Source organism: Bombina bombina, chromosome 7, assembly GCF_027579735.1.
Source record: "Bombina bombina isolate aBomBom1 chromosome 7, aBomBom1.pri, whole genome shotgun sequence".
NCBI lineage: Eukaryota > Metazoa > Chordata > Amphibia > Anura > Bombinatoridae > Bombina > Bombina bombina.
In genome coordinates, this window is record NC_069505.1 from 565,046,596 (window position 1) to 565,067,047 (window position 20,452).

At 37.0% G+C, this 20,452-nt stretch overlaps 1 protein-coding gene across 1 annotated transcript in view; it reads left to right on the forward strand.

Annotated features, from left to right (window-relative positions):
- Window positions 1-2,267: 2,267 nt before the first annotated feature.
- LOC128636572 (major histocompatibility complex class I-related gene protein) overlaps window positions 2,268-20,452 on the forward strand; it is a 90,401-nt gene continuing 72,216 nt past the window's right edge. The window contains exons 1-4 of the mRNA XM_053689567.1: window positions 2,268-2,409; window positions 6,708-6,971; window positions 11,127-11,396; window positions 17,037-17,309. Coding sequence (XP_053545542.1) covers window positions 2,361-2,409; window positions 6,708-6,971; window positions 11,127-11,396; window positions 17,037-17,309 — 856 coding nt within the window. The 5' untranslated portion in view covers window positions 2,268-2,360. The remainder of the gene's footprint in view (window positions 2,410-6,707; window positions 6,972-11,126; window positions 11,397-17,036; window positions 17,310-20,452) is intronic.

Below are 20,452 nucleotides of genomic sequence, written 5' to 3' on the forward strand. Positions count from 1 at the left end.
TAGGATTAAAAGAATACCTTGGGTTGTCTACTGAACAATATATATATATCTTTGACAGGTAAATAAAAAACCAAAACAAAGTCTCTATTTCTGTTTAAATGGAGTAATGGCAAAAATGGTAAAAAATTATCTGGTAATCTTTCTTTAAAATTCCCGGAAGCAAAATGGTTAAAGGGACATGAAACTTAAATGTTTTATTTCATGATTTAGATAGAGTATAACATCTTAAACTATTTTCCAAATTACTTCTATGATTAAATTTTCTTAATTCTCTTGCCAGCAATGCACTACTGGGAGCTAGCTGAACACATGTGGTGAGCCAATGACATGAGCCATATATGTGAAGCAAGCAATCAGCAGCAAGCTCACTATAGTGTATTGGTGCTCCGGAGCCTATCTGATTGTACTTTTCAACAAAGGACACCAAGATAACAAAGCAAATTAGATGAATACCCTACCTGAATCATGAAAGTTACATTTTCACTTGACTGTACCTTTAAGGCAACAACTGGAGGAACATTTAAAATCAAGGGATAGATTTCTCATACCCCGGGCGGACATGATTCAATATAGCGAATCATGTCCGCCCTGCATCACTAAATGCCGACAGCATAAACTGTCGGCATTTAATATTGCACAAGCAGTTCTGGTGACAATGCCACCCCCTGCAGATTTGCGGCCGCTAGCAGGGGGTGTCAATCAACCCGATCGTATATGATTGGGCGGATTGCTGTCTGCCACCTCAGTGGTGGCGGACGAGTTAAGGAGCAGCGGTCTTAACTCCAGTTTCCTGCTTGCGCGGAAAAAGGCCCGTTCGGCCCTTAATATCACTGCCCCCAAGTATGAATGTGCTTGGCATGGTGAAAATGATCAGTGCTGTTTACTGTACTGCAGCTGGAAAGAAATGCAATACATCTAAGCAGAATAGTCAGACTAACAATTGGTAAGCATTTTACACAACTCAGAAATGCCATCTATCTAAAACAGAAGCAGTAATATGTAGCTGTGTTAAGCCAGGCTGAGAACAAGTCTATCACACTGTGTATATGTCCCCACAGAAATCAGTGGCCCAAATGATTTTAACCCTTTCAAAATACCAGTTATTTACAAAAGGAAAAATATATAGGGTGACAAGGTTGGCCAACACTTTGCAATAAAAAGCATTGGGCCAGGCTGATAACTTATGGATTCTATGAAGCAGCTTGTGCACTATATAAGTCCACACAGAAATCAGTGGACTTGAATCCTTTCAATATGCAAGCTACTTATTTAAAACATAAGCAACATTGTGACGTTTGTCATTTGCTTATTGAAATATAACATGATTTTTTTTTTTAAATAAAACTTAATTTTCTTTAGGTTTAGGGAAAGTGTAATATTTAATTTATGAGGACATTCCAACCAAAATGAGAATCCCCATGAATGCATTTCAGCTTAGAATAGAAGCATATACACGTCTTAGCAACAATGCTTCAAATAAAGCTATAGCTGTTTCAAAAGTGTATTTAAGTATGCACCGTGCACCAGTATTTTAAACACAGTGCTTGCTCAGAGAGCTTAAGTGCTTGTACTATCTGGTAACGACTCGGTTTGTTAATTGCAGACATGATACAAATCTCTACTGGCGCTCTGAGCGGCTGCTGTATTTAAAATACTGGTGCACTGAAAATATCTAGCTATGCTTCACATGCACATGCAGAGAAAAATGTTACTGAGCAGCTGCAGTATTTAAAATGCTGGTGCACTGAGAATATCTAGCTATGCTTCACATGCACATGCAGAGAAAAATGTTACTGAGTAGCTGCAGTATTTAAAATGCTGGTGCACTGAGAGTATCTAGCTATGCTTCACATGCACGTGCAGACACAAATGTTAACACTAAAACAGTGATAACCTTTACTAGAAGCATTTTTGCCAATACATCTATATTACAAATATGTTTCTATTCAGATACAATTCATCTGTGTGCATTTAAATGTTGACTGTAATGTCCCTTTAAAATAAAAAAAATGACGTATGTTTTGTTTGTCAGCTATATTTAGAAGATAAGAAGCTAACTTTAGCTTCCTATTGCAACTGAGGTTTCCCGCCACTGCAGCTACACATTCTTGGCAATTAGATGTTCACAGCTGCTGTCAGTGAGTGAGATAATACAAGCTACTGGCCTGGTCGCAGCATGCCTTGCAATGCTAATTGGCTGGTCCAGCTGTCACTCAGCTGAGGAACTCAGAACGACATCCTAAGCCATCCCAATGAATTGCATCAGCATTAGCAGAATTCCTGCTTTCACTAGTAGCTTTCCGACTACTTATTTGTTTAGTTCTACAACATATTTGTGCATAACTCCTGGAGCTATAGCTATGCGATTACTGTTTCTGTTATCGCTTCTAGTTCCTGATGCAGCTTGTGGTGAGTATTTGTTTTAGATAGCATCAGTAAATTGTATTTTGCACATCAGTTTGAGGTATTTCTATTTCCTTGTAACTGTTTGTAAAGTATTGTAAATTGAGCTGAAGGAACAGCATTGAACTACTGTCATCTAGATAAACACATCTGGTTAGCCAATCACAAGAGACAAATGAGTGCAGGCACCATTTAGAAGCTAGCTCCCACAAGTGTAGGATATGTGATTATTCTTTTTCAACTAGGGATACCAAGAGAATGAAGCACATTTAAAAGTGTCTTAAAATGACATGCTCTGTCTTAATCATGCAAGATTAATTTTGTCTTTCTTGTCCCTTTAAAGTAGCATTAAAGTATTTTTATTATCTACATAGTATTTATAAGTCATTAAAGGGACATTACACATCGTAGTTTTCTGCACTACATTTTAGTCTTAGCAATGTAATGGCAACGATTTCTGCAGTCTCACAATAAACTAAAACATCAAGTGAGTGTGAAAATGTTTTGTGATTGGTTCACCAATGTGCTTTGCTATTTCTTCAACAAAGGATATCTAAAGAATGAAGCAAATTAGATAATTGAGGTAAATGGAATGTTTTTTTAATTTTGTATCCTCTATCTGAATCATGAAAGGAAAATTTTGTTATTGTCCCACCTGGGTGCTAAGCTGTTTTAAGTTTTTTTTAATTTTTTTAACTACTTTTTTTTTTTTCCTTTCAGACCCACACGACTTACACTGTTGGAAAGGTTTTGGGGTCTGTGGCTGCTTAGATGCCTGATATACAGGCTTCTAAGCAGCATGCCCCCTGCTCCTATACTTAACATTGTTAATGTTAAATAAAGTTGCACGGTGACATCATCACGTCATTGCGCATGACGTCACCGCACATAACGCGAAGCGCCGGCGATGCCTGTCACTATGCAGGCCCGATTTCCGGGGTAGGAGCGGGCGGGAGCCCCAGATCTCCCTCAAGTTGGGAGAGTGCTAGCGACGGCTCAGAGTGGTTAAAGGGACATGAAACCCCAAATTATTCTTTGATGATTTAAACAGAGCATACAATTTTAAAAAGTCTTCAGTTTACTTCTATTCATTCTCATAAAATTCTTTGTTGAGGTGATACCTAGGTAGATAGCGTGCACATGTCTGGAGTGCTAAATGCCATCTAGTGCTTTTGCAAATGAATAACATTCTTGAAAAACAGCTGCTATATAGTTCTGCAGACACGTGCACGCTCCTGAGATTGTTTTCTAACAATGAATACCAAGAAAATTTGATAATAGAGGTATATGGGAAAGTTGTTAAAAAAAACTGCATGCTCTATCTGAATCATAAAAGAAAGATTTGAGGTTTCAGGGCCCTTAAACATTTTATATTACAACCTCAAAGTGTTTACTAGGCTTGTGCATTCATTTAGTTACATATGCAAATTGTTAATGAAAGCACGGATATTCGTTTAGTTTTCAAGAAACAAATATCTGGACCAATACGCCAATTAATTAAAAAAAGAAAGAAATATTGACTAAATTTATCTATAGTCATTTGTTTCCTTTAAATTACCTTTAGAGGTTAGATATTTTAAGTGCATTGGAGAGCTGCGCTAATTCCGACCCTTCTTCACAAAGCCACGGGCCGTGCTAATCAAAGACTTAGCGTAGCGAATCCCAGAACCTTTAGTGCAGACCCTGGGATCCGACACACTTCACCTCCTTTTAGCGCAGCCTATAGGGCTCTGTGAAGAAGAGTCGGAATTAGCGCGGCTCTCCAACTCTCTAGCTGTAAATATAACGCTACAGGTAAGCTTTTTTACCTGTAGCAAAGGAACATTTATATTTATTTAATCAAAACAAATATTAATTTCCCCCGAATACTCAGTATTTGTTTCATTTTAAACAAAACAAATACTGAATAGTGCAGCAGACGAATATATAAAAAAACTAATTTTTCTGAATGTTCGTTCTGAAAGATTCGGATGAACCGAAATTTTCGCTAATGCACAAGTGTACTGTTTACTTTCCCAGGGGCTTATTTTGGCTTAGGCAAACAAGGCACTTGCCTAGGGCAGCAATTGGGGGGGGGGCAGCACTTTTTTAGTCTCTGGTAGGAGCGGCACGTGACCTAAAGGGACAGCTAATACCAACATTTGTTATTGTTTAAAAAGATAGATCGATAATGCCCCGACCCTCCGGAGCAATGTTCAGGGGCAAACGATGATAGTCTTAGCTGTCGGACTTCAGTGTTTGGTGTAGGCTGCAACTGCGCACTCCGTAGACTTGCTCAAAACTTGCGCCTAGGAGTTAAGTAAGGCAAAAGTCTCAGTACGCAGGTTGTGCAAATTGCCTAGATAGTTCCTCTGTGGTTCAGGATTGTGTATATCAGAAAATCCAAGGCTTTTTTATTCTTTGTAGGTGTTTTAAGCACGGAGTGCGTCTGCTCAGCTCGGCAGTTAACTCCGCCCTCCCACATTTTTTTTTGTAGCCTTTTACAACAGGGGCCTTCTAGTTCAAGTGTGCTATATTTAAATCTTTTTACTCTCTCCCGTGAGTTGTGGTTGATACTGCACTAATTGGCTAAAATATAAGTCAATAGATAATAAATAAATAAATAAATAGTCATGTGATCAGGGGGCAGTCAAAAGAGGTCTTAGATACAAGGTAATCAGAGAGGTTATAAGTATACTAATATAACCGTGTTGTTTATGCAAAACTGGGGAATGGGTAATAAAGGGATTGTCTATCATTTTTAAACAATAAACATTTTGGAGTTGACTGTCCCTTTAACTAGTGCTAGCTGTCTGTATTATATATATATATATATATATATATATATATATATATATATATATATATATATATATAATTACTAGTCACATGTACACTGTATACATATATGCTAATTCAACCCACCTGAGTGTAAAACATTCCATGAAAAAGAAAGTTACATTACACCCTGACAAAAAATTGTAATGCCTAAGGCAGCACACATTCTAAATATGCCACTGACTCTCCCTTTGATCCTCACAAATAAAAATAAATAAATAAAATGCATTTTTACCTTATGATTTCACAAGCTCCCCTTGTAGCTAACAGTGTAGAACTTTATCTGTTTCCAGCAATTTTTCAAGCTATGCCTGGGTTGCAAGGTGTCCAGTTTTCAACTGGACAGTGAATTATTTTAGCAGGCTGTCCAATTAAATCTTATAAAAATACTGGACACTTTAATGTCCATTTTTTTTATTTTTTTAAAAGTCATAGTTAAATTTAAAAAGGACTCATATGCCTCAATGCATTACAGAAAATAAGTCACAGAGGTCATTTAGCTACTGTGTTTTTTGTGTGGTAGAGATGGGCTAATATGGTGAAAACACAGTTCACTTTGTGGTACAAGGAATAGTCTTGTGGACATTTGTTTTGGACAATCGAATATTGATAAAAATTCAGTAACCAAAGTTTATTTCTGTTTTTTACGAATGTTACTTTCAATTTTGAATGTTGATAATTAGATTGAATATCCACATTCAAAATTTCGAATGAAACATTCGATTTAACAAATGTTATTCAGAAGTTCAATAGTCCATGTTGTAGGGAATTTCTAAATTGATAAACAATAGATACAAATATATAAATTCTTATTTTTTTTTTTTTCTCAATATTGCATAATTCGAATATTACATTTAAAGGAAGCATTAGAAATACTATTAAATGAATCTTAGAATGTGGTACAAACATTCAAAATGAACAAAAGTGTTAAAATTGGTTTAATTTTTCAATTTTTGTCAAACATTTGCCCATCCCTAGTTTGTGGTAAAGCAGCTGAGGAGGTAAACTGGTTGATTTTTGTAAACTGGTTGATTTGTATTAGACATGTGCCTTCTATCTATCTATCTATTTATCTATCTATCTATCTATTGTCTGTCCATCTACACAACGTGCTGGAAGTTTCTTCTAGTTAGAAATTGCAGTGGATTATTTAATAATGTGCAAAATCTTTTAATATACATACATTCTACTGAGCATGTGCAAGAATTCATGGAATATACATATATGCGTTTTGGGATTGGCTTATGGCTGTCACATGATGTAGTTGAGAAGGAAAAGGCAGAATATTTAAATATTAAAATCAGAATATTGTTTTCTAAGTGGTTTTGCATTGTCTTTTTATCAAGCAGTTATTGATTATGATATTCTACTGTGTTACTGGTCATTTAAATAAAAATATAAGTCTAGACATTACTGTTTGATTTTTTTATGCTAAAGCTTAACAAATAAAGTTATTAATGCATTGTCTTTTTGATAACTTTTTTTAGACAGTCACAGACTTCAGTATTTTGTCACCACAGCCCCTGTACCTATACCTGGGCTGCCTAAGTACTCCATTATTGGATACATTGATGACATGCCGTATGCGAAATATACAAGTGAAACACAGAGTGCTGAGATATTTTATAAATGGTTGGATGAAAAAACTGATCCTGAACACTGGAAGGAGATGACTCAGCGAGCACAAAACTTTGAAAGATATCACAGAGATATTACTCGCTTGATAAGAGTTCTGTTTAACCAGACAACTGGTAAGTGACATTACATAAATTTCATTAAAGGGACACTAAGGTAAAACTGTTTTTTTTTTATGATTCAAAGAGAGCAAACATTTTAAAAAAATAAAAAATCTTTCCAATGTATTCATATTAATAAATTGTGCACATTATTTTTATATGCACACTTTCTAAGGCACCAACTACTACTGAATACGTGCAAAAGTGTATACGTATACCTGTCTGTGATTTGCTTACAACTGTCACATGTAGGGATGGGCGAATGTGTTTATATTCGAATTTGAATGTTAGAACAAATGTTATTGTAGAAATTCGATTTACATAATAGAATGCTGATAAGAACGAATATTCTTAAAAATTCGATTTTCAAATTTTATTTACAGTTTTCGAATGTCACATTCGAATTCGAATGTCACTTTCGAATTTGAATATTACATTTATAAAACACAATTATAGACTAGAAACACTATTTTGAATGTCACATTTGAATCGAATATCACATTCGAATCGAATATCACATTCAAATTCGAATATTACATTTATTAAACACAGTTGTAGACTAGAAATGCTATTTGGAATTTGAATGTCACATTCAAATATTACATTTCGAAATTGAATGAATACATAGCTAAACATTTTATTATTCTAACAAATATTTTCGAATTTTATTGAAAAATTCGAAAATGAAAATTTGAAAATAGAATGTTAGAATGTTATATAAACATTCGAAATTCGATTTGAACGAATGTATAAAAATTCGTTTTAAATTTTGAATTTTTAGAAACATTCGCCCATCCATATTCACATGATACAGGAGGCGGAGTAAGTGCTACAACTTTTTCATTTTATATCCATTTGTTGTCTATGCAATTCTACTATATTTAAGGTTCCTTTAACCACTTAATAGTAAGATAACTTTCATTAGCCAAAACTGTACAGCCAATAAAATCACTGAACTGATAAATCTTCTTACATTTTACTAAAATGTTTATTTTTATTGTTATAGGTTAACATTAGACCAAACCCCGGTACTTAGCATTAAATATCAATAAGAGACATCACAATCCAATTAATAAACATTATCAGTAGATTTATTTGAGACTCATTAAAGGGACACTTAACTTAAATTAAAGGGACATGAAACCCACATTTTTCTTTCATGATTTAGAAAGATCATGCAATTTTTTTACAGCTTTCCAGTTTACATCGATTATCTAATTTGCTTTATTCTCTTGATATTCTTACTTGAAACACATATGTAAATAGGCTCAGTTGCTGCTGATTGGTGGCTGCATATAGATGCCATGTGTTATTGACTCAACCAATGCGCATTGCTATTTCTTCAACAAAGGATACCTAAGAATGAAGCAAATTAGATAATAGAAGTAAATTGGAATGTTATTATAAATTGTATTCTCTATCTGAATCATGAAATATTTTTTTTGGGTTTCATGTCCCTTTTTAAACTTTCAGGATTCAGAAAGAGCAGGCAAATAAAAAAAAAATAAAAAAAAAATTTTCCGATAAACTTCCACTACCAAATTGTGCCTTTTTTTTATATGCATACATTCTGAGGCACCAACTCTTACTGAGCATGTACAAGAGTTCACAATAACTACCTATATGAGTCTATTATTGGCTGATAGCTGTCACATGATTTTGGGGTAGGAAAAAAAGAGGTAAACTTTAAAATTTCTCAAGAAAAATATCTACTGCTCCCAATGAATGTTATAGCATTATCTTTTTAATATAAATTAGTTATTTTATGTAATTTTACTGTATTTAATGGTCCTTTTTAAGTCTAATATTTTAATAAGATCTTTGGGTGAAGTCAGATAATGTATTCTGGGGATCTCATGCTACAGGCCCCGCCCCATCCTGATCTTAATTGTGCAGCAACCATTTTGCAAAAATTATAGGGACATAAAATTACTTCACATTTACGTAGCATGGTATACCTGCAAATCCCGCTGTTGGTAAACTGCCTTTAATTTTCTGTAGGTAGTGGATAAACAATGATGTGGCTATATTCACCTTTCTGTCCCTCCACATTGCTCCCTTTTTCTAGAGGAGAATACAGGTCACAAACCAAGAGCCATTTGACTACATTTGCCATAACTTTTGCGCTTACCTATGTCATGTGCATTAGAGAGTGACTGTCATGTGCACATGCAACCTTTAATCGCATACGCATTGCCTCTCATTACCACTCTTGAAAGACGATCCCTCAAGAGTTGATGCAGGACACAGATTAGGGGGGTGGATCAGGCTACTACTAGTAAAAATAAAAAGAGAGAAGTGCTCAACCTGGGAACGAACAATAGCATAATAGCTTGTTCTATGGCTAGTTACCACCCAAGAAGCGGCCTCTTTTTGCTCAACATATGCCTTTCACTGAGAAGAACTTTTCTGAAGCATATCAGTCTGATCCTGACTTCACAGTACAGTCCAGCCCCGAAATACCAGGCAGTACCTCTCTGAACGAGAGAAACAGCAAAACCCCAGACGTACGTTTCGGCCTATTGTGGGCCTTGTCAGTGAGGTGCAACCATATCCCTCTAGGCACACTGAGCAACGGGTCCACGTCTGGAAGCAGCCTCTTTTTGCTCAATAGGCCAAAACATAAGTCTGGGGTTTTGCTGTTTCTCTCATTCAGAGAGGGATTGCCTGGTATTTCGGGGCTGGACTGTACTGTGAAGTCAGGATCAGACTGAGATGCTTCAGGAAAGTTCTTCTCTGTGAAAGGCACATGTTGAGCAAAAAGAGGCTGCTTCTAGGGTGGTAACTAGCCATAGAACAAGCTATTATGCTATTGTTCGTTCCCAGGTTGAGCGCTTCTCTCTTTTTATTTACTACTAGTAAAAGCCCAATGCAAGTAACTTTATTTAAAAAAAAAATACTTATAAGGCATTTTTTAAACATTTTTCTTCACAGACCTTTATTGCTTCTTTTTAATGAATATAAAAATAACATTATTTTATAACAATATTTTGATAAAATTTGAAATACAGTATGGATTTTATAGTATACAATGTCACTTTTTTATGGTGTACATAGCAAATAGAAACAGATGTAATTATTTCCTAAAAATGTCAGAGATATTTTATGATCTCATTCTTAAAGAGACAGTCTACAATTAAGTCATCTTAAAGTCTTACCTTAGATAAAGCGGCAAATAGCCTCCTCCACATTTTCTATATCATGCAGCAGGAACAGTAAAAAAGTTATTTTAAAATTAATCTTGTGTCTGGCCACTTTGAATTGGCTGCCAAGCTCTGCCCACTGATGACATCATGATCTGGACTGCATCTAGGCACTCTGCTGAATAGCATTGATAGCCTGTTGAATCCAACCAGTGAGCCTATTGTGATTGGACACTATATGCAGCCCATATTGTTATGTCATCAGTGGGCGGAGTTTGCCAGCCATTTCAAAGTGGCCAGGAACAATATTAATTTTAAAATAACTTTTTTAACATTTCTGCTGCATGATATAGAAAGGGTGCAGGAGGCTATTTGCAGCTTAATCTAAGGTAAGACTTTAAGATTAATAAAGTTTAGACTGTCCTTTTAATCTCAATTCACCTTAAAGTAACTAGTGCCTGCTATCTCCCTGGGCTGCTAACATTAAAAAAAAAAGTGCATTCCTATTGGATTGTGCGCACTTTCACAAGTCATGTGCGCTATGTTGGGAAAAGGTGCGCGCAAAGGGAATAATGTAGTGCATGTGAAAGGGACACTGAACCCAATTTTTTTTCTTTCATGATTCAGATAGAGCTTGCAATTTTAAGCAACTTTCTAATTTACTCCTATTATCAATTTTTCTTCATTCTCTTGGTATCTTTATTTGAAAAGCAAGAATGTAAGTTTAGACGCCGGCCCATTTTTGGTGAACAATCTGGGTTGTTCTTACTGATTAGTGGATACATTTACCCACCAATAAACAAGTGCTGTCCATCGTCTGAACCAAAAAATCGCTGGCTCCTTAGCTTTAGCTTAGATGCCTTCTTTTGAAATAAAGATAGCAAGAGAACAAAGAAAAAATAATAGGAGTAAATTAAAAAGTTGCTTAAAATTGCTACTCTATCTGAATCACGAAAGAAAATAATTTGGGTTCAGTGTCCCTTTAATCTTTAAATAGCATAATATATATTGTTTAATTTTCATGCAGATAAACACATACTCCAGGTAAAGCTTGAATGTGAATTACATGACGATGGCACCATTAACGGAGGACTAGAGTTTGGTTATGATGGGGAGGAAATCATTGCGTTTGATAAGGAGAGAGTCATTTTTATTCCTATGCATCAAGAGGCTCAATACATAACACAGAAGTGGAATATTGATGGAATGATAAGAAATAAGGATCTAATTGAACGTGACTGCATAAGGTGGATAAAAATGTATTTCAGACTTGGGCAGAATAAGCTGGAGAGGAAAGGTGAGAGGTCACAATATGTAATCTTTACACTGTAACTATGACATAGTTTAATGTCTGTTATTTAAAGGGAAATTCCGGTCAAAATTTAAATGCAGATACATTAAAGGGATAGTAAACACCAAAAATATTTTTATTTAAAAAGATAGATAATCCCTTTCTTTACCATTCCCCAGTTTTGCATAACCAACATGGTTATATTAATATACTTTTTCCCCTCTGTAATTACCTTGTATCTAAGCTTCTGCTGACTGCCTCCTTATCTCAGATCTTTTAACAGATTTGCATTGTAGGCAATTAGTGCAGATTTTTAAAATACTCCACGTGTGTGAGCACAATGTTATTTATATGAAACACATGAACTAACACCCTCTAGCTGTGAAAAACTGTCAAATGCATTCAGATAAGAGGCGGCCTTCAAGGACTTAGAAATTAGCATATGAGCCTTCTAGGTTTAGCTTTCAACTAAGAATACAAAGAGAACAAAGCAAATGTAATGATTAAAGTAAATTAAAAAAAGTGTTTTAAATTACATGTCCTATCTGAATCATGAAACTTTAATATGGATTTTACTATCCCTTTAACTACATTTTTTATTAGAAACATATTTACTATATACATGTATTTACAAAAAAATGCTTCTAGTAAACGTTATCAGGGTTATAGTGTTAGCATTTTTCTCTCCACGTGCATGTGAAGCATAGCTAGATATTTTCAGTGCACCAGCATTTTAATTACTGCAGCTGCTATGAGCACCAGTGGGACTTGTAGCATGTCAGCAATTAACAAATATACACCTAGATTACAAATTGTGCATTTGTGTTTTAACACTGAAAAAATGGTCATTTCAGTGTTAAAACAGCACCGCAGCCATTTCAAAGTCTTGTCAGTATAGCTGTTTCGCAAGCCTTTTAGCCTGTAATGCAACGTCAGTCCCGCACTCGTAAAAATTAAGTTTTTTCATGGGACTTCCATAGCGCTGCCCTTACGAGTTTTGCGGTGAGGCTGAAAAGCTTGCATTCCAGCCTATACCAACAAGATCCGTCTCGCAATCTAAAAGCAGTAGTTATGAGTTTTACGCTACAAAACTCAAAGTGCACTAAACACCCATAAACTACCTATTAACCCCTAAACCAAGGCCCTACTGCATCGCAAACACTATATTAGTTATTAACCCCTAATCTGCCGCTCCCGACATCGCCACCACTATACTAGTTATTAAGCCCTAAACTGACGCCCTCCTGCATCGCAAACACTCTTTAATTATTAACCCCTAATCTGCCGTCCGCCCACATCGCTGCTACTATACTAAAGTTATTAAGCCCTACACCGCCGCCATTATAATAAACCTATTAACCCCTAAACCGCAAGCCCCCACAACGAAATATACTAAATTAAACTATTAACCCCTAAACCAAAAGCCCTCCACATCGCAATAAACTAATTTAAACTAGTAAACCCTAAACCTAACGCCCCCCCTTAACTTTATATTAAAATTACAATTTTCCTATCTTAAATTAAATCTTACCTGTAAAATTAAAAAAACTAACAAACTAACTACCAATTAAATAAACGTTATTACACATTAAAAAAATCCTAACGCTACTCCAAAACTTACAAACTATCTAATTACAAAAAATTTAAAAAGACAAAATTATCAAAAATAAAAAAGAATTACACCTAATCTAATAGCCCTATAAAAATAAAAAAGCCCACCGAAAATAAAAAAAGCCTAGCCTACATTAAACTACCAATAGCCATTAAAAATGCCCTTTGTAGGGCATTGCTCTAAGTTAAACAGCTAAAAATAGACCCCCAACAGTAAAACCCACCCCCCAACCAACCCCCCAAAATAAAAACCTAACTCTAACAAAAACCTAAGCTACCCATTGCCCTGAAAAGGGAATTTGTATGGGCATTGCCCTTAAAAGGGCATTTAGCTCTTTTGCATTGCGCTGAAAAGGGCATTTAGCTTTTTTACGAAAAGCCCAAACCCTAAACAACAAAAAAAACACCCAAATAAACTTAAAAAATCCTAACACTAACCCTACGAAGATCCACATACAGTTGCTGAAATCCCGCTTGAAGGATTTTCATTCCGGCGGATTTATCTTCATCCAGGCGACAGGCGGCTCCATCTTTATCCAGGCGGCTCCATCTTCATCCCGGCAGCATCTTCTATCTTCATCCCGGTGGCGCGGAGCGGATCCATTCTGAAGAAATCTAGCGTGGAGCATCCTCTTCATACGGTCGCAGCCGTACACTGAATCTTCAATGCAAGGTATGCAATTCAAAATGGTGTCCCTTGCATTCCTATTGGCTGATTTGATTTTGGAAATTCAAATCAGCTAATAGGATGAGAGCTACTGAAATCCTATTGGCTGTTTAAATCAGCCACTAGGATGAGAGCTACTGAAATTCTATTGGCTATTCAAATCAGCCAATATAATTTCAGTAGCTCTCATCCTATTGGCTGATTTGAATTTCCAAAATCAAATCAGCCAATAGGAATGCAAGGGTGTCAGGTTCTGGTGTATATGCGCTCAGGACACAGACCCTCTGGGCAGTGGTAGGGAATTGGAGACACCGACCCCTGACCCAGGGAAGAGTATCCTGGACGTGGATAGATGATATTCTGTGTTTCATAGTTGCAAGAAGTTATTGTAGAAATCATAGAGAGTAAAGCATATGAATATAATTTCTTCAACGGAAACATAAATTGATACTGTGACTAATCGTTAATAGGAGTAGCTGCAGCATTCATGAGATAAATATAGCAATGTAATGTTCAGGCTTCAGAGTAAACTGGTAAAAGGTTGTGACTCATGGATGCAAAGACTTACTGCAGGTTCACAGTACTTAATAATAGTATTTAGAGCTGTAAGCAGAGTTGCACAGGTAAGTTTAAGGCATTAAATACTGATTGTGTATATATTGTAAAATCACAGGAGAACTGTTTAACTGAACACATAGAAGCAGAGTTCTGAATAGATTAACATGCTTGCAGGAGGATATTTCAACTATGATAACTTGTAGCAGAGAAAAGTTGTAAAGTTTTGAGTATGATGCTGTTGTAGCAATTTGAGAGATTATAACCAATGCATTGTTGTAATTTAGAAATAGTTCAGAGATTAAAGGGATACTAACCCCAAATTTTTTCTTTCATGATTCAGATAGAGCATGCAATTTTAAGCAACTTTCTAATTTACTCCTATTATCAATTTTTCTTTGTTCTCATGTTATCTTGATTTAAAAAAGCAGTAATAAAAGGTTAGAAGCCAGCCCATTTTTAGTTCAGCACCTTGGTAGCGCTTGCTGATTGGTTTGCAACATTTAGCCACAAATCAGCAAGTGCTACCCAGGTGCTGAACAAAAAATGGTCCGGCTCCAAAGCTTACAGTACTGCTTTTTCAAATCAAGATAACATGAGGACAAAAAAAATTGATAATAGGAGTAAATTTAAAAAGGTGCTTAAAATCTCATGCTCTATCTGAATCATGAAAGAAAAAAATTGGGTTTAGTATTCCTTTAAGTAGCAGTGTCCAGGAAACAAAAGGAATTATATGGATACTTGCGATTAGATGATTTTAAGCATAGCTTGAAGGAAAGGCTGTATATGCTGGTAAAATTCATAATGGAAACAGTCACAGACATCTGTTTCTGGAACAAAACTTCAATACTAATGCAATGCACATTGGGCCTGAGAAGATTTAAAAGGAGGCTGAGGGAATCAGGTGCATGAATGATTAGTTAATTTGGCAGGTACGTTGAATGCAGATACTGCTCACACAGTATGAATGTCAGTAGCAGGGAAGGCAGTCTTAAAGGGACAGTGATATCAGACAGGCATATGTTACAAAGGGACGCCATTTTGAATTGGGTACCTTGCATTGAAAATTCAGTGTACAGCGGCGACCGTATGAAGAGGATGCTCAGCCTGGATGTCTTCAGGATGGATCTGCTCCGTGCCGCCGGGATGTAGATACTTCAAGCGGGACTTCAGCAACTGTAAGTGGATCTTCGGGGGTTAGCGTTACGATATTTTTTTTTTTTTTAGGGTTGGTTTGGGCTTTTCGTAAATGAGCCAAATGCCCTTTTCAGGGCAATGGGGAGCTTAGTTTTTTTAGGTAGTTTTTTGGGGGGTTGGTTGTGTGGGTGGTGGGTTTTACTGTTGGGGGGTTGTTTGTATTTTATTTTTACAGGTAAAAGAGTTGATTTCTTTGGGGCAATGCCCCGCAAAAGGCCCTTTTAAGGGCCATTGGCAGTTTAGTGTAGGGTAGTTTTTTTTTTATTTTGGGTGCTTTTTTATTTTGATAGGGCTATTAGATTAGGTGTAATTAGTTTAAATATTTGATAATCTCTTTTTTATTTTGTGTAATTTAGTGTTTATTATTTTCTGTAATTTAGATGAATGTATTTTGTTAATTTAATGTATTTAATTTCAGTGTAATGTTAGGTTTTAGTGTAAGACAGGTTAGGTTTTATTTTACAGGTAAATTTGTATTTATTTTAACTAGGTAGTTAGTAAATAGTTAATAACTATTTAATAACTAATCTACCTAGTTAAAATAAATACAAACTTACCTGTGAAATAAAAATAAAACATTAGCTAGATACAATATAGCTATTAGTTATATTGTAGCTATCTTAGGTTTTATTTTACGGGTAAGTATATGTATTTAGTTTTAAATAGGAATAATTTAGGTATTAATTGTAATATTTATTTGTAATTTATTTTAATTATGTTAAAGTAAGTGGGTGTTAGGTTTAGGGGTTAATAACTTTAGTATGGTGGCAGCGACATTGGGGGCAACCGATTAGGGGTTAATAAGTGTAGTTAGCTGGCGGCAATTTGGGGGGCAGCAGATTATGGGTTAATAACAGTAATGTAGGTTGCAGTGATGTTAGGGACAGCTGATAAGGGGTTAATAAGTGTATGTAGGTGGCAACGACATTGGGGGCAGCAGATTAGGGGTTAATAATTTTATTATATTGTGTTTGCAATGTGGGAGGGCCTTGGTTTAGGGGTTAATGGGTAGTTTATGGGTGTTAGTGTACTTTGTAACACTTAAATTATGAGTTTTATGGTACAGCTTTTTAGCGTAAAACCCATAACTACTGACTTTCAGGTGACGGTACAGATCTTGTAGTTATGGGCTGTACCGCTCACTTTTTGGCCGGACAGACAAACTCGTAATACCAGCGCTATGGAAGTCCCATTGAAAAAGGACTTTTTAAAAAGTGCGGTAGTTACATTGCGTGACGGCCAAAAAAGTGTGCGGTACAGCTGTACCTACAAGATTCGTAATAGCAGCGGTAGTGAAAAAGCAGCATTGAGGCTTTTTCACTTGTAACGCAAAACTCGTAATCTAGCTGAAGGTTATCTATATGGCCCACATGAACTAGCAGTCTCCTGCTGTGAAAAGCTAATTAAAAAAAAGTGATAAGAGGCTGTCTATAGTGGCTTAGAAACAGGCAGACATTTAGAGGTTTAAAGGTTATAAAGTATATTAATATAACAATGTTGGTTGTTGCGAGCTGGGGAATGGGTAGGAAAGGTGTTATCTACTATCTTTTTAATTATTACCAGTGTTTGAGTTGACTGTCCCTTTAAGTGTAATAACTTTTTGTTTTGTTTTTCAGTTCCCCCAAAAGTAGAAATTTTTGATCACCAATCAGACACTGCGACAAAACTTCACTGCCTGGCATACGGGTTTTACCCACGAGCTGTGGATGCCAAGTGGGTGAAGAACAGTAAAGATGATGTTTATTCAGATGTTGCTAAACAAATCCTCCCCAATCCTGATGGGACCTATCAGATTAGAGTCACAGTAGAGGTTATTCCAAAGAATGAAGACACTTACGGTTGCCATATTGACCACAGCAGCCTAAATAACCCTATGATCGTGTTATGGGGTGAGTATCGAAGAATAACTAAAAGAAAAGAGAGGTAGATTAACTTAGTGAAATAAATTAAAGGGACATGAAACCCCCAAAATGTATTTCATGATTCAGATAGAGAATACAATTTTAAACAACTTTCTAATTTACTTCTATTATCTAATTTGTTTCATTATCTTAGTATAATTTGTTGAAGGAGCAGCAATGCACCACTGGTTTCTAACTGAATTCATGGGTGAGCCAATGACAATCGGTATAAATATATGCAGCCACCAATCAGCAGCTAGAACCTAGGTTCTTTGCTGCTCCTGAGCTTACCTAGATAAACCTTTCAGCAAAGGATAACAAGAGAAGGAAGACAATTAAATAATAGAAGTAAATTGGAAAGTTTTTTAAAATTGTATTCTCTGTTTAAATAACAAATGTCTAATTATGACTTTACTGTCCCTTTTAAGACACTTCTTTTTTTTTATGTGATTTAAATTTTTATTAGTATCTAAACAGTGTATTTAGGATTTATGTCACCTTGAACTGACATAAATCTGAAAGAAATGTGTTCACAAAACTAAAGACTAAGGGCTAGATAGTGGAGAGCTAAAGTTAGCGTGCGAAGCAATAAGCAGAATTGCGACTGTGCTAATTTGCATGCAAATTACAAGTTAAAAGTAAACTGTTGCGCTTGACCACAAACAAAATTTGCTCTCGTAGTGTCAGCGTTAGTGATGTCGCGAACCTAAAATTTTGCGTTCGCGATCAGCGAACGCAAACTTCCACAAAAGTTTGCGAACGTGCGAACCGCCATAGACTTCAATAGGCAGGCGAATTTTAAAACCCACAGGGACTCTTTCTTGCCACAAAAGTGATGGAAAAGTTATTTCAAGGGGACTAACACCTGGACTGTGGCATGCCGGAGGGGGATCCATGGCAAAACTCCCATGGAAAATTACATAGTTGATGCAGAGTCTGTTTTTAATCCATAAAGGGCATAAATCGCCTAAAATTCCTAAATTGTTTGGAATAACGTGCTTTAAAACATCAGGTATGATGTTGTATCGTTCAGGTAGTGTAAGGGTTACCCCCGCTTCACAGTGACAGACCAAACTCCCCGTGTAACGCACCGCAAACAACCGCAAACAGTCCATTTGCACAACCGCAAACTCCCCATTTGCACAAGGTTGGATACCAAGCTAGCCATGTCCCGTTCTTTGTCCTCACTGATGTCACTGCGTGTGCAATCACTTCCTGGGGTAACAGAAAATGCTCCACCCACAAGATGCTCCTATTATATTACTGCACTGAGGATGCTGCCTGTATCTGTGTGTCCTGCTCCCTGGCCGGAGAGCACAGGGGGCACCAGGTCAAGCTGCTGAATGAGGCTTCTGAGAAGAAGAAAAACAAACTGAGAAATGTTCTGCAGAAACTGACTACAAAGAGAGAGGAGACTGAGAAAAGAGTCCAGATTCTGAAGAAGCACAGGAGAGGGGTGCAAGAGAAAGCAGCTGGTGTAACAGAGAGACTCACTGCCCTGATTAGAGACATCAGGAAACAGCTGGAAGACCTAGAGAAGCGAGTCCTGAGTGAGATCACCCGGCAGCAGGAGCAGGTTTTACTCACAATCTCTGATCTGATCCAGCAGCTGGGAAAAAGAGAACGATGAGCTAACCAGGAAGATTTGTCACATTGAGGAGCTGTGCAACATGACTGACCCATTAACTGTCCTACAAGAACAGGAATCACACAGAGATGAGATGCTTGGTCGGTCCTCCTACTTCCAAGTTCCAATTTGAGGCACTGCACGTGCAATCTAATGTGCCACAAGATAGGAGTGGTGTGTTAACTAGTACTATTCTTATCAGTTTAATCCCTGTTACGTGCCCTATCAGGGGACGTGTATATGGCATCGATTTCAGGAACCCGGAGATGATTTTAGGAACCTGGAGATGGAAAAAGATGCTTGGTCGGTCCGGCCACGAGATAGATAGATACATAGATTAGATAGATAGATCAATAGATGCAATAGATACATATGATGATAGATAAAATAGATAGATTTGATAGATAAATAGATAGATTTGATAGATAGATAATTTCCCAGACAGAGAATTACAAGACGGGCGGTCTGGGACCCATGGTAAGGTTCCCAGAGGCAGTTGTGGCGCCCGAGGCTCTGATTAGAACAGAGCACTCTGTGTATCTGCCCTCTTCCAATTTCGGCCCATTCTTTAGCTTTCTGCCTGTCGGCCAAATGTCCCTCTGCCAAATGTCCTTCTGCATTTTGTCAGAGCACCGCGTGCAATCTACTGTGCCACCAGATAGGATTGGTGTGTTAACTAGTAGTATTCTAATCAGTTTAATCCCGGTTACGTCCCCTATCAGGGGACGTGTATATGGCATGGATTTTAGGAACCGGGAGATGGAAAAAGATGCTTGGTCGGTCCTCCTACTTCAAATTTGGGGCACTGCACGTGCAATCTACTGTGTCACCAGATATGAGTGGTGTGCTAAGTAGTACTATTCTTAGCAGTTTAATCCCTGTTATGTGCCTTTTTTTTTGGTTTGGGTTTTGAAGCCACAGTGCAGCACCAGAGGCCAGAAAAATTAGGCATGTACACATGCCTGAAAAATTAGGTATTGTTGCAGCCGCTGCTGTAGCAGCGGCCAGAAAAATTGATGTTTGTTTGACAGTTAAAAAGTGCCCTAAAACATTGAGGCTTGAACCCTAGTTGTTGGCGGATAAGTCACGCAAGTCATCCGGCATTCGAAGATAAAATACAGCAGCATGTGGACCATTTTTAGCCCAAGGCAGCTCATCTCATCAGGCCTTTTTTACTCGAATGTATCGCCCAATGTCAGTCCCTTCGGGATCCATCCCTCATTCATTTTAATAAAGGTGAGGTAATCAAGACTTTTTTGACCTAGACGACTTCTCTTCTCAGTGACAATACCTCCTGCTGCACTGAAGGTCCTTTCTGACAGGACACTTGAAGCGGGGCAGGCCAGAAGTTCGATTGCAAATTGGGATAGCTCAGGCCACAGGTCAAGCCTGCACACCCAGTAGTCAAGGGGTTCATCGCTCCTCAGAGTGTCGAGATCTGCAGTTAAGGCGAGGTAGTCTGCTACCTGTCGGTTGAGTCGTTCTCTGAGGCTGGATCCCGAAG